Source organism: Equus quagga, chromosome 1 (assembly GCF_021613505.1).
Source record: "Equus quagga isolate Etosha38 chromosome 1, UCLA_HA_Equagga_1.0, whole genome shotgun sequence".
In the NCBI taxonomy this organism is placed as follows: domain Eukaryota; kingdom Metazoa; phylum Chordata; class Mammalia; order Perissodactyla; family Equidae; genus Equus; species Equus quagga.
The window spans coordinates 166,251,470-166,266,995 of record NC_060267.1 but is presented as its reverse complement, the minus strand read 5'-3'; the positions used below and the strand labels follow the sequence as shown (position 1 = coordinate 166,266,995).

The 15,526-nt window shown below is 44.3% G+C and overlaps 1 protein-coding gene across 1 annotated transcript in view; it reads left to right on the top strand.

Moving 5' to 3' along the window:
- The window catches only part of CPNE4 (copine 4), a 323,198-nt gene extending 309,871 nt beyond the window's left edge, over positions 1-13,327 (top strand). Inside the window, exons 13-15 of the mRNA XM_046682225.1 lie at positions 1,096-1,229; positions 6,400-6,636; positions 12,643-13,327. Of these exons, the coding sequence (XP_046538181.1) occupies positions 1,096-1,229; positions 6,400-6,636; positions 12,643-12,777 (506 nt within the window). The 3' untranslated portion in view covers positions 12,778-13,327. The remainder of the gene's footprint in view (positions 1-1,095; positions 1,230-6,399; positions 6,637-12,642) is intronic.
- Positions 13,328-15,526: the final 2,199 nt, after the last annotated feature.

The window sequence follows — 15,526 nt, the reverse complement described above, 5'->3', positions numbered from 1 at the left end:
CAATCTCAGGAGGGGCTTGTGTGGATCCTTCTGGCCAAAAACAGGACCAGTGTGCTGTTTCAGGATAGAGAGAGATATGAGGACGAGCTGAAACAAGGGAAGGCAAGAGGTAACATAGGCACAGACCCCAAGAGGAGCCATTTGAACAAAAACAATTAGTAATGGGACTGTTACTGTCCCATTGGGATCATGATTATAACATTAGAAGTCCAGTCAAGACTCATAAAATGCTGGGAGAAGCTACACAAGCAGGGCTGCCTCTTGAAGGAGAATCCAACCGCTGCCTTTTCCAAGAGAGTCCCACCCTGTGCTATTTCTTTGGCTCACCATGGCCTCAGGATGGATTCCCCCCTTTAAATGAAGGGGTGATCATGATGATGAACATCACTCATCTCTACTACAATCCCCAGCAATGATTGTATCAGCCATTTTGCTCATTCATCACGCGCATGGTAGCTGCTTAGTGAGCTTGGTGAGCTCACCATGTGCCCAACCTGCCTCAAGCTCTTCAAGGTAGTAAGTCATGATTACTGCCCACAAGGACTGTAACATCTGGCGAGATGGTCATGAGTACACATAACTCTTCTAGGTGGCCCAGGGTGGTATATACTAGAGTCAACAAGGTGGTGTGAAAACTAGAGAAGCATGAAAGCTGACTTGCCTGGTAGCTGAGAGCACTGCCTCTGGAGCCAGACAAACCTGGGTTTGAATCCTGAGTCTAGAGCTCACTTGCTTTGTGAACTGGGACAGATCGTTGAGTCTCGCTAAGCCTCAGTTTCTTCACCTATAAAATGGGTATAACATCTATTTTATTATGCTATGAGGATCTAATGAAATCTTACATGTAAAGCGGGATGATAGGGAAAAGTTTGTGTAAATGGTCACTTTTGATTTGAGCCCTAAAGATAATGATTTCAGCAAGGGTGTAGACAGCAAGACCAATGGTATGGTATTTTCTTTTTTATCTTAAGAACATAAATGTGATGTTGATAAGGACTATTTGGGGGAATTTAATGCTTTATTTGTGTGTGTGTTTGATTACAAGTATGTTCGAGGAGACTATTGAACTATGGATCTTTGCCAATTTCACCTCAGGAATTCAAGGAGTTGTGGAAGCCTATCAGAGCTGCCTTCCGAAGCTGCAACTCTATGGTCCCACCAACATCGCCCCCATCATTCAGAAGGTCGCCAAGTCAGCATCAGAGGAGACTAACACCAAGGAGGCATCGGTAAGGAGTGGAGGAATCCTCCTGCTGTGGGAGTTAACCTCCCCCTTCCTCACCTAGATAGTGGCCATAGCACCCGTCCCTCTCTGACAATAAATTCAAGCATGTCTACAGGTGTGAGTGGGACAGGTGACTTAACTTTCCCTTATCCTCAGTCTCCTCATCTGAAAAATGGAGATAGTCATCCCCATCTCTGCTGGGTTATTATGAGGCTTAGAGATGAGACATCTCAAATGTCTACAACATTACCTGAACACAGGAGATGCTCAGCAATGGAAGCTACTGTGTTCACTCAAGCATAGGTCATACCCACCTTATGTTCCTGGCAAGAAAAAAATTGTCCAAAAACTATCTTGCTTTCCAATGTACCCATAGTACAGATGGAAGTGAAGCAAAAGCAGCAAAATAATGGCTGATTCTACCCTCTGGTGGTCAAGTGCAGCAACACAAAGCATCACAGCAAAAATTCGTTTCACATTCCGTGTGGGTTTTCTTAAGAAAATGCAAACTTAAGCTACAAGCCCAAACAAAGTTTGATTCTTTAATGTTTTCCCCTAATGTTTTAGAGTTAAATACATTACCATAACATCTTTTCTATGTATCATTCTTAATGATATCAATATATTTCTTTTTAGCTGTATGACTTTTTTTCAGATTTAGTAGAATATTACTGAGGTCTGAACTTTTCTCTATAATTTTATCCTGGATTTCAAGATACTACATTTGCATAAGGAAAATAATATACAACTCCCTCATCTTCTTCCATCGACTCATCTAAACTGCTTGTGCTGTACCCATGTTCTCAGCCTCACCTCAAGTCAGGATGGATGGAGAACCATTCTCCTATCTAATGTCAGCTCCTTCTCTTGTGTGCTGCAGCACACCCCCTCCCAAGTAGCCAAGGACATTGACCTGAGAGTTATACTCCCTCTCTCTTCTTATCATCTATTTTTTCTTTATCTACTGAAGACTCATTCCCATTAACAAAGAAAACATGCTATAATATCTCCCGTTTAAGTTAAAATCCCTTGACACCACTGTACCCTTAGATATTGTCCCTTACTTTACTTCCCTTTAGAGCAAAATTCATTGAAAGAGTTGCCTGTCCTCACTGTCTCCATCTCTCCTTCCGTGGGTTCCTCCACCCGTACCAGGCAGACTTTCCTCCCCAGCATTCCTCAGAAACTACACTGGTCAATGTCAGCAGTAGCTCCATCTTGCCAAATGCACAGAGGCCTTGGAGCAAATTTCAATCCTCACAGATGCAAGATTTGGGGATAAGGGTTGGATAGGATCAATATTTGTTTACTTTTAATTTTTTTTTAATTATCAGAACTTAAAGTCTTCAAATGATACCTTGCTCAGAAACCCAACATACAAAATGGATTTTAAGAAAACAGACTGTCCTTGCTAATCTGGGCTAAGGGGTGGGTTCAAAACTTCTCTGTTCTTCTTTACCCCCTTTATCCCCAAGAGCATCCAAGGCATCCCCAGGGCTCCCCGGAGCCCAGTTTGAAAACTGAATCATCTCAGCCCCTCTGGGGCACCAGGACCTACAAGAGTAAAAAGAGAACAGGACTGACATGGGTCTGGATTCAGGACTGATAGAAGCCAGCATATAGCACTCCTCAAGGGACACGCGGGTCTGCTCTGAAAGGGCAGGTCAGGAAATGGTGCAGGAAGCATCCAGTCCATATATTCCCAAATGAGTGACCCCTACAGGCCAGGAACACTGATTCTTTTCCCTAGACCTTTCTCTTGTTCTGTGAACGATGTGTGATCCAGGGCCCCTTGTTATCACTGATTGCTAAGGGTCCTAAACTTGAACCTCTTAGGCAAGTTGTGCCTGGGAGCCTGTGGCTATAGGATTTTCTCCTCAATTTTGTGGGGCTCTTCTAGAAAGAAAAAAATGTCCCCTCCTGATCTAAATAGGACCTCAACTACGTTCAAAGACTATAAGATTTCATTTATGAGCTTTTTCCTAGCCTGACTTTGGAAGCAACTCTTACTGCTAGCTTTATAGGAAATTTCCATCAGGGTTTCGATCTGGCGGTCTTCAGCCCATTACCTCTAGCTAGATTAAACCTGGAAGGATCAGCTTTTAGAATCTTGACAATCTCTTCAGACCAGGGGTTCTTGAGCTTTTTCATTTCATGGACTCCAGTAGCAGCTGGTGAAGCCCATGTACTCCTCAGAAATGTTTTTAAATGCACAAAATAAAATATGTATCATAAAATAAACCAATTTTATTGAAATGCAGTTAGCAAAATATTTTTCAAATGTCGCATAGAAGCATCATAAATATAGTAATAAAATGTTTCTTTATTAACATTAAATTATGAGCACCAGTAGCTATTCTAATAATTCTGTAATTTCCAGGTAGTGTTGAGTATAAATGATAGATTGAGATATTTGCAGCCACTGTAATATAACAGGAAAATATCTGTGATTTCTATTGGTGACTAAGTCACAGTACAGTTAAAACTAATCTGATTTGTTGATTATATCTATAATTGAAAAAAGTGATAAATTGCAGTTAGAGGTTAGTGAAAATAAAATGCAATTTACCCCAAGTTCACAGACTGCCTGAAATCTTTCAACGGTCCATAAACCTGAGTTAAGAACCCTGCTCTATATCAAAAGTCAATAAACTACATCCTGCAGCCCATTTTTCAATGGCATGCAAGTTAAGAATAGTTTTTATATTTTTAAATGGTAGGAAAAAAATCAAAGAAGAATAATTTCATGGCGCATGAAAATCATATGACGTTCAAACTTTAACGTCCATCAACAAAGTTTTATTGGAACACAGCCATGCCCATTAGTATTAAGTACATATTGTCTATGGCTGTTTTTACAGTACATCAGCAGACTTAGGTCATTGCAACAGAGGCCATTATGAAAAGCCTAAAATGTTTGTTACTGTCCCTTTACAGAAAATATTTTCCCTAGATCATTACAACTTGATGTGGCAGTGTGACTTTTAGGTGTTTTTGTTCCTGGGGTCATTGAGCAGATTGGGAGATCTAGCCCCTGGAGCATAAAGACCAGATCAGACAGCAGTTAGGGGAGGCTGGAGAATGGAGGAAGAGGACACGGAAGTGTGCTTCACTCTAGGGCCCATCTGTTTATGACTCAGAAGCAGTCTGCTTCCAGATGTGGCATCTGCCCTGGCCTTCCAAGGAGCATCCTGAGAAGGGTGATTTATCATTCTGGTGTATTCTATACCTTTCCCCTGTGTCCTCAAACCACCAAGGTTGCCTCCTTCTGTTCCTTCTCTCTACACCTCCCTACATCTTCCATCACTTCATCCTACTGAAACCTTCTTCCAAACTCCCAGGCCAACTTCTTTGTGAACGTTTAAGACTCAAAAAGCAAAGACAAGGATGAAAATTTTCAGCTGGAATGAATTTGCAGATTGGGTGATCAGTTAGAACTAGAGTTGGGTGGTTAGTTAATGGACATGGATCGGAATAGGTCTTTACATTAAGCTGTGTGGAAGCATTCAGAACTTGTGGCGGTCTTCATCACAGTGTGAATTTCACTTCTCTCCAGTTGTTTTTTTGACTGAGTTGTTTTGTTTAAAAACTTTCTTCAGACTTACAGAGAAAAGTGGGAACTCTTTAGCACTGCCAGCCTATATGTAACCTTTTAAGTGTGATTCTCAAAGCCAGAGGTTTTCAAAATGTGGCTCTTCTATCTAGGCTTTCTCTTCTGGAATATGGCTACTTGGAATGGTTTAATTGTCCTATGTTTGCTCCCTGTAGATGCTGTGCACATAGCAGAGATTATATCAGAGATTCTTTTGAGTTTGGCATGAGTGGCATCTCAGTGACCTGCTTCCCTCCCCTGTCCACCGGTAGAGGCTGTCACGATGCCGCTCACCACTAATAGCAGTGATGACCTCCGAGGGGCCTTCCTTCTTCACACCCCAAAGCATTTCTCAAGCCCTCTCTGTGCTGATGAGTGCAGAGCCTTTTCTCCAATCTCCGTCTCAAATGAGCCACCTTCCAGCCTCTCCAGGTGGAGAGGGACCAGCAAGGCTGCAGGCTGGGAGCCAAGACTTAGAGCAGGAAGCCACGGGAGCTCAGCAGCCTTCTGCCCAGGTGCTTGGAGAAGGGCGGCCACCTCCGAGCACACCCAAACTGGGCCTTGGCACATGGCCTTCAGAGGGAGAGACGGCAGCCCTAACCCTCTCCCAGCAGGGCTTTAGGCTAGTGCCGTTGACTAAAAATATAATGTGAGTTGTGTATGTGATTTAATGTTCTCTAGTAGCTGCATTAAAGTGAGCTAGAAGAAACAGGGAAATTAATTTTAATAATATATTTTATTTAACCCAATATTACCAAAATATCCTCATCTTAACATGTACTCCATATAAAAAATTAATAATAAAATATTTTACCATTTTTTGGTACTAAATCTTCAAAATCAGGTGTGTATTTTACACTTAAAGCACCTTAATTTGGATGCTAACTTATCATCACAAATTCTTGATCTTTATTTGGATTTTATAAATTGATAGTTGAGAAAGAAGATTCATGTACTTGTGTTGTTCCAAAAGGTTTGTTCCCAAAACCTTAAAAAGATTTCCAGTAACTGAATTGGGTATCTGTTTTTAAAGTTAAATTCATTAAAGTGAAATAAAGTAAAAAATTCACTTCCTCCCTTGCTCTGGCCACAATTCAAGGGCTCAGTAGGCACATGGAGCCATTGTGGTGAGCAGCACAGCTTTAGACTCTTCAAAATCCCCAGGCTGAAGAGGACCATATAAGTGAGCTGGTCCCACTTCGTTTGAGATATGAAGAGGCTGAGACCCAGAGGAGCTGAGGGATTTCCCCAGGATCTCAGAGAATGAAGCTGTGAAGCCAGCCCTCCTGACTCCTCTCTTCTGCTCTTTCTACCACACTGTGCTTTGTAATTGTCACTAAGGTGATTATAAGAATTAACCTACAATTACTACATTGACCTACATTACTGTGCCTGCCTTTAAGCTCCATTCATTGTAACATGAAGTCTTTATGGCTGTCTGCACAGGCACTCAAAAAAAGTCCGTCACTGTTGTTGTGGTCAGTATGCATGGAAGCCACCCCAGGTGCTTAACTGGTATTGTCCTTGTCTCCCCCATCTCTCCGTCCCCATTGTTGCCTGACATCTGATTGACCGATTGCAGCAATACTTCATCCTGCTGATCCTGACGGATGGTGTCATCACAGACATGGCTGACACCCGGGAGGCTATTGTCCATGCCTCCCATCTCCCCATGTCGGTCATCATCGTGGGAGTGGGCAATGCTGACTTCAGTGACATGCAGATGCTGGATGGTGATGATGGGATTCTGAGGTCACCCAAGGGAGAGCCTGTCCTTCGAGACATCGTCCAGTTCGTACCCTTCAGGAACTTCAAACACGTACGCATATCTCGGGGGCTTCCCGGGGGGAGAGCAGAGCCAAAGCAAGCTCACTCCCACATTTTTCCACCAGTGTTTGTAGTGAAACAATGCCACCTATCCCTCCCTACGCCAGGCCATCTCCCACATGAGGATATGTAGAACTTGACTCTTTGAAGAAAGAAGTGTAACGAGCTATAGTTAAGGAGTCATGCTAACTACAGTAGCCAGCATTTCACTGGGGCTTGCCCTCACCCAAATAGTTTAGGATCTCTAGTGCCCCCAGGGCTGCCATGTACAGTTGGGTAGGTTGTTCCCTGCCCAAGGGTGTACGGCTGAAGATGCAAGGTGAAGCCAAAATTCTGCCTGGGTTCTGCTTGTCAAGCCATGACCCCTGGCAGAGGCCTGTGTTTGCTTTGGCAAACCTAAATCCTCTATAATATATAGTAAGCAGCATTAAAGTTTTTTTTTTTTTTTTGAGGAAGATTAGCCCTGAGCTAACATCTGTTGCCAAACCTCCTCTTTTTGCTGAGGAAGACTAGCCCTGAGCTCACATCCATGCCCATCTTCCTCTGCTTTATACATGGGACGCCTGCCACAGCATGGCTTGCCAAGCAGCGCCATATCCACACCCAGGATCCAAACAGGCAAACCCCGGGCCGCCAAAACAGAATGTGCACACTTAACCGCTGCGCCACTGGGCCAGCCCCAGCATCAAAGATTTATTTAACTCAGCAAGATGACAAAGCTAGTTCAAAGAAGGATAAAAACAATTGATTATGGTCAGTGGGGGACAGTGCTGGAATAAGTTTGCTAAGGCAGATTCAAAACTGGTTAATGACCAAAAGGTTTGAAAAAAAGAAGTCTTTGGATTACCTTCTCTACTGGACAGAAGTCTCATCAGTTTTCTACATCTAGATTTCCAGTCTTGGGCTCTAATCAGTAATAAATAGGAAGTCCAGCAGCGTTCCACTGCCCCGATGACCCTGGAGCAGGCCCATCAGAAAACGCTCTAGTGTGACATCGAGAAAGTGCTCAATAACAATTTCCTCATTTCCAAATTGTGGATAATTATTAACTCCCCAGAAGGGGCACCTTTAAAATTTCCACAAAACCCTGCACCTGTGGGGCTGCAACTGTCCAGAGAGACACCTTTTCTGATTCCTACAAAGGCGCCCTCTGGGCTGGTGGTGGCCCTGAAGAACCCTCGGAGCCTCCCCCAGCTGTGTCTGGGGGGTCCCTGGGGGGACCAGGGGTTGTCTCAGACAGTCCTCTGTGCTCTTCTGTTCTTTGCCCCTTGTGGAAGCCGCCTATGAGGCCTGGCCCTCCACACTGCCAGTGGTGCCAGCAATACTGCTCCCAGCGGCTGGTATCTACACTTGAGCTGCCCCAGCAGGAGGGGATCTCCAGAATCTTCCGTGCCCTGAAGCTACCCTGCAGTCCCCTTGGAAATGACGAGAATCCCCTCCAGTCTGTGCTGCAGAGACCCCTCTGTCACCGGGACCATTAATGCGGTGAAGTCTGTGCCCCCACCTCTCCAGGATCCCTTGGAAACATCTTCTCTAGCTTCCACTGCAGCCACTCTGTCCTCGGGGCTGCAGGTAGTTATTTAGGGTCAGGGAGAGGAAGGGCCAGGCACTATGCCATCCACTCTGAGCTCTCCCTCCTGATGCTGTTTTGGGAAAGCCTTTCTCCAGCCAAAAACCCTCATTCAAATGAATCCCTGACACTCTTGTAGCCAGTTATCAGATACATCCAGGCACATCTGAATCTCAACTGGGGCTCACACCAGAACCCCGGCTACACTGGGTAAGATAAGTAAAGAGGGTGGAAGGATGGATGGATCGTTGTTTGCTACAGACAAGTCCCAGTGCCAGCGGCAGAGCCTTGGGCATATGCTTTCCATAAATTGCTGTTGGTTCTGCCACCTTCCTGGGACGTTCTTTAAAGTGAGCATTCAGATAAATCATGAGCCCAGCAGCCTCCACTGACCTCTGGATCTCATGACCTGCCGGGACTGCCCAGGGAGGTCACTGCACACTCCAGGGCTCCTCGAACAACGAGATATTGCTCATAACTGTACTGCCACACGATTATGATTCTCCTTTTAAGGAGGGCTGCAGTGTAATTAGAACCCTTAAAGAAGCCTAAAATCGATCCCTGGCTACAGAGCAGAGTGCAGAAGGAGATTCCAAGTAACAGCAACAACGCCCAAGCCCCCACAACAACGGGCCATGAGCGTGGGTGAGGGGCAACTGTGCCACGGTAGCCCACCTTCAACTTTCGCAAGGAAGAGGTGTCCAGGTGAAACCACTCAGTAAATGAAAGAAGCTCACTAAGCCCTCATGTTGTCTGCACGTGGACAGCAAGCAGTGGAGTCAAAAGGAAGTAAACCCCTCTCCGAGCAGGGATGTGCCAGGGCAGGCCAAATTCACTGCACCTGTGTTCAGCAATAAAGCTACTGATGTGCATGATGCTCAAGGTAGGAAGAAGGGTGTTTTTCCAGATGTTGAAGTCCTGCCCCGTTTTGTCAGGCAGACAGAAGTAGCCACATCACCGACCACCACCCATAACTTTGCCCGAGTGAAGAGGGTCAAACAGCTGACTCCCTAGGACACCCAGGCACTTCCCCAAACCACCCTCTCCCTGCGCCCCTCCACACAGACACACACACACACACACACGCACACCCATCTGTGAGCTGAACCAATGCCACTGAGCCATACAAGGATCTAACCTCTACCCGAGCCTCCTCCTCTTCAAACACTCATGAGTGCCTGCTGTGTGCAAGCCATGCGCTGGCACTGGGACCACAGTGAGATGATAGTGCCTTGGGTCATTTGCTGGAGAATTGCATGGTTGGGACATAGAAAAATCCCATGTAAGCAACCCGTGGGTAGCTGAAAAGGGCTAAAATATTGCTACAGGACTTCAGGGCCGAGAGAAGTAGCCATGAGGGAGACTCTACAGCTTGAGCTGGGTGTACGAGGCCCGAGCCTCAGGGAGCAGGGTGTTGAGGGGGCATTGACAACAAGGGAGATGCCCTGAGCAGGGCAAGGAAGGGGGGCACCCTCACTGTCTCTGCCACAGCGTCTCCAGCTGTGCCGTGGATGACTAAAGCGGAACGCCACAAGCATCTCACCCACCTTATCTTCACGGATTTCAAATTAGATTTTGAAAACCATTTCATTATCCAGACTAATCTACTCTGAATTCAATAAGCCATAAATAAAACGGAAGGTGAGGAACTGATATCCTTTCATATAAGCCAGTAACCCATGAGTTGCCTCTCTTTTTCTGCTCTGTGTGATAACTCAGAGCTTCGAAGTGGATGGCGCACAGGCTTTGAGCTCTGTGGCTCTGGGCAAGTTATTTAACCTCTCTGTGCCACAGACTTCCATCTGTAAAATGAGGCAAATGACATACACATTGGAAGATTAAAGGTGGTGTCTATATAAAGCTTAGAACAGCGCCAGGTCCATGTAGGTGGTTAATAAATACAGCTGTTATAACCAGCTGCTTTCATATTTTTGGCCTTTTCCCAAGCAACTCATGCCCCCCAAGCCCCATTTGCTCACCAGAGCCACCAGCACAGTTATGCCAAGGGGTGGGGGGATCGCTTAGGAGCTGTGCTGTCCAATACAGTGGCAAATAATCACATGTGGCTATTTAAATTTAACCTCATTAAAATTAAATCAAATTAAAAACTCAGTTTTTCAGTCACACTAGCCACATTTCAAGGGTTCAATAGTTGCACGTGTCTAGTGACTACCATTATTGAGCAGTGCAGATATGGAATATTTCCATCGTCTCAGCAAGTTCTACTTGACGGCACTGTTTAGGAAAATTTTTGTCTTCGATAACAGCAGATCCATCTTACAGTGGATTACATGAGTAATGGTTCTTAACCCTTGGTTAAGAACTACTTGTTCTTAACCAAGAACTACCAAGTTCTTAACCAAGACTTTGCTCCCCAAGAAGACATTTAGCAATGTCTGGAGACATTTTTGATGGTGACTGTTGTGGAATATTATTCACATCTAGCGGGTAGAGGCCAGGGATGCTGGTAAACATCCTACAATACACAGGACAGTTTCCCACACAAAGAATTATGCGGCCCAGAACAGCAATAGTCCCAAAGTTGAGAAACTCTGGATTAGGTAAGTACAAATATGTTTTTCTCATGTAGCTAGAAGTTAGGGACTGGTGGCTGCTGACATTTGTTTTTTCAGTGATTCAATAGTGTCAAGGCCAGCACCTGGTGATTTCCTTTGCTAATCCCTCATAATGATAAAATGGTTGCTGTGGATCCAGGAATTACATTCTAGTTCCAGGAAAAAAGAAAGAAAAGGGAAACAGAATGAACCATATCTGTCCCCTTTAACCAAGAAAGAAAATCTTTCCAAGAAACATCTCCCAGGAAATTTCCAGTTGTGTCTCAAAGGATGAAATTGGGTCACATGGCTGTCCTTAGATGCAAGGGAGGCTGAGAAATCAAGTATTTGGTTTTCTAACCTTTATATGAGAGAGAGATGGCCAGAGAGAAAAGAATGGGAATGACATTTGTATCTACCCCAGTGTACACGTGCACCATGATCTAACACAGAACCCCGAGCAGCTATTTATAAAATAAAAGATCATTCATGGATGCCAAATGTCCAGCATGCTATGACATCTTCAAAGTGTGGGGAATCACTTTAGAAAAACTCCCCACAGTGTTTTCAAGATACGTGTCCCTTATTTTGAGCCTCCTAAAAACTCTACAAGATAGGATGAATTCTTATTCTTTCCTATTTTGTCTCTGAGAACCCCCGGGCTTAGCAAAGTTGAATAGCTGAGTGACAAGCAGCATAGGAAGGAAAGAGCTAGAAGCTAGGTCATCTCACATTTAGTTCAGCCCTTTTTCCTTCGGGATCTTTCCTGAAGAATCCCAAACACTTCAAGTTTCCAATCTCTTCAGTAATTGCTAATAATGAGGCTCAGGCAATTTTACTTGCCCAGAGCTTGGGCAGTTAGTACTGAATGCCAGAAATCAAACCCAGCTCTGCCTGACTCCAGGGGCCATGCGTATCTGCTTCCACCTTCCTCTGCCCCAAATCATGGGGTGGGTCCATAATGCTGATAGAATAAAGGCTATATTATTAGCATGGTATTCAAGACCCTCCTTCACCTGGCCTCAAGCTCATTTTCCAACTGAATGCTCCACCAATTCTGCATGCTCAACACACCTACACACACTCTTCCTTCAGCCCCATCAGATGGCTCACTGACCCTCGAATGATCAAATGCCAATATCCTCCTTCTCTACATTTTAAAACATGCCCAACTGAAATGCCACCTCCTCGTGGAAGCATGCTGTGATACCCTCCTAGATGATTTCGTCTTTTGTTCTCTGTGCTCTGCCCACAGAGTGTTTGTGACTGTCTACAGCAGTGCTTCTCAAATTTTAATATGCATAGAAATCAGCAGGGCATCAAGTTAAAATGCACATTCAGATGGAGTAGCTCTGGGATGGGTTGAGCAGTCTACATTCCTAATAGGCTCCCGCGGGATGGGATGCTGCTGGTCTGTAGCATGTATCGTGTTCTGCCTCATAGTGAGGTAAATTTCGGTCACACCAGGCTCCCCTCACATGATTGCAACTTCCATAATGACAAGAACCATACACTCCAGAAACCCTAGCAGAGTGCCTGGAATATAATTCACATAGTGTCTGGAATCGAATGCAAGTCAGAAACAGAGCTGCACGAGAATTCATTCTGCTATCCAACTTTTCCCCCATCTTGACATGTGAATCCTTTCGTATTTCGAGACAGGCATGAAAAAATAGAATTACGAAATTAAAGTTTCATCTTCCAACAATCTGACAACTCCTGCTTGGAGTAGACCAATACTGAATACATGAATGAATGAATGGATGAGAGAAGCTAGAGCTGCTCAGAACGGGACCCAAGTCCTTTAGGCTGATTCTGTATCAGATTCCTCTGGCCAGTTGCCAAAGTCATGGTGCTTTCTTTTTCCCTACAGGCATCTCCAGCTGCCCTGGCAAAGAGCGTGTTGGCTGAAGTCCCAAACCAAGTGGTGGACTATTATAATGGCAAGGGGATTAAGCCAAAATGTTCCTCAGAAATGTATGAGTCTTCCAGGACACTAGCACCATGAACTCCACACACTTTTACAGAGTTCTGAAATACTATTCCTGCTAATATTTAATACTTCTACTACTCCTGTCCTTAAAAAAACACACACATACACATCCAAAAATAGCACGTTTTCGTGATTTTTAACCAACTGACTATTTTTTTTTGCATGTGTAGCCCCGAGGCCTGGATCTGTTAAGCCCTTGTATTGGTAAAGACTTTTTACAAAGAAACACAAATACCGATAACTTATTCTTTACATTACAGCATGTCGCCTTGAAATAAAATGGTATCTGTATCCGTTTTTTATACAGGTTTGTTGAAATTTTGCTAAATTTCTTATTATCTTTACACTGTAAAGCATTTTGAAACATTTACTGAACGTTGATAGCCAAAACACATTTGGTTTTATCCGCTACAGGATGAGAGAATTTTCAAAATGGCAGATGCATGGACTGTATTTTGCATGTTTAAAATAAAAAAAAACAAAAAAAAAACCCGCACTGTTTTTGCAGTTGTTATATATAACTCCTCTCTGCTGAGAATGCTCCCTGTGCTACAGGACAGGTTTATCCACCTAGAGGTAGTCTCCTCGTGGGTCTGGGACACTGAGCCCAGCACCTCTCAGATTTTACTGGGCACGAACTACCTGAGGGTCTTGTCCAAATTCAGGCTGTGATGCAGTAGGTCTGCATGGGCCTGAGATTCTGCAGCTCTAGCAACGTTCTAGGTGGTGCCCATGCAGTCCTCAGACCACACTAAGAATCCTGAGCTTCTAGTCTCCAGGGTATGATTGCAGAGACCATCCGAAGCAGGGCCGCACCTAGTCTGCTTGAGAGTGGCACCTCGTCCCTGCCACAGCACGTAGCTCCTGCCTGTCTCAGAGGTGGGAGTAGAAAGTAATGAGACTGATTCCAGAAGCTGCACACCTCCAGTCGGTCTCACTGCTTTATAGTCACACCTCCTCCTGAAACAGACTAAGGAGAGCTCCTCCAGGCCGGACCCTGCCCTTTAAAAGGAGGTGTCACATACCACATACCACGGGAAGGGTTCCATGTTGATGGCAGTCCCTAGGAATGACCTCAAAGAGTCATTCGGTGGAACCACAACAGGTGAAACTTGTCCATGGCAAATGACCATGCAGCATGGCTCCCCAGAAAGGTGGCCCACCAAGTTGACCTTTAGGCTTAATGTGGGGCTTCTTTCTGCCTTTTTTACCCTTCTCGAGAGCAAACTCTGCCAGCAGAAATGCCTGGAATCATTGTTTTGGGTGGAGGTGTTTTGTTTCGACATAAACTAGCCAGGCTTGAACCAAAGAATAAATGTTTCACCATATAATCTTCTCGCAGAGAAATGGACAAGTATTTTGCAGGCATAAAAGGCGCATAGTAGAACTCATTTGTGGTCAGAAAGACGGGGAAGTAAATCATAAGGCAAAATAAAACCATTCGTTGTTTGTTTCTTGAGGGGGGGAAGTATTAACAAGCAACTCAAATGCCTTGTACAATTTCCAGTGTTATGATTATAGATCCTAACCTTGCAAATACATGTCAGCCAAATGCACAACATTTTGGGAATGATGGTAAAAATGTATGACAGAAAAAATCATAAATATTTAAACTGTATTGTTTTATGAATAAATTGGGTACTTACAGATTTTTTTCTGAGAGTTATAGTCTTGTTTCTCTTTTCAAGGCAATTTCCCAACAGTGATTGATTTCATGTAGGTGACATGGCCTCAGATTAGGAATAGGTCTTTCACCGTCCCATAGAAACATATGGATCATTGTTTTTAACAAGCAGGGAATTAAAACATTAATGCCCAATCCTGCAAAAATATCTAGTTGTTATTTCTAACCCCAAACCAGGACCTGTATTTCCATGTCCATGTGCCTGGAACATAGAAGCACTCAGTGGAGGTTTAATGAACAAATACATGACTAATCAAATGAATGAATGCATGCATGCATGAATGAGTGGATGGACTCGTTAATGCGCCTCACCATCAATCTCAAGTTGTAGATCTAACAGGTAGGGTAAGTGACTGGGGCTGTCATTCTCAAATATCTCTTGGGATCTGCTACCGTCATGCCAGGATCCACGGGATCTGTGAGATGGGGCAGTGAGGACAGAGTCCAATTCACCTGGCAGAACCTTAAGGCAGTTTCCTTCCCTCTTCGTAGCCAGACTCAAGACCAGCTCAAAAGAATAATAAGAATAATAGCTAACAATTATTGAGGGCTTACTGTGTGCCAGCCACTGTTCTAAGTGCTTGTCACATACTATCTCATTTAATTCTCCCAACAACCTCATAAGGTAGGTAGTATTATTAGTCTCATCTTGCAGATGAGGAAACTGAGACACAGAGAAGTTGGATAACTAACCTAAGGTCACACACCTATCAAATGGCATAGCCAGGATTCAAACACAGACATTCAGTCTCCCGAGTCCAAACTCATATAATCCCCATTTCAGCTACTGGAGTTATACCCATCCACTTACCATACAAAGCAACAGATTATTAAGAGATTTGAGAGAATGAGCCTTAAAACATGACCTTTACCTCCATTTCAGAAATTTGTGTCTTATCTGTGATCTCAGCTTCTTCTTACAGGCTCTTGGCATCTTGCGATGTACAGCATCCCCTTGGGAGCGGTGAAGAGTCTCAGGGTATAACCAGGTCTTCCCAACTTCTGGCCACCGAGGAGACCACGTAGATCAGACATTATAGATGCAGATTCTCCCCGGAGCTGAGCAAGCCCTGTGACAGA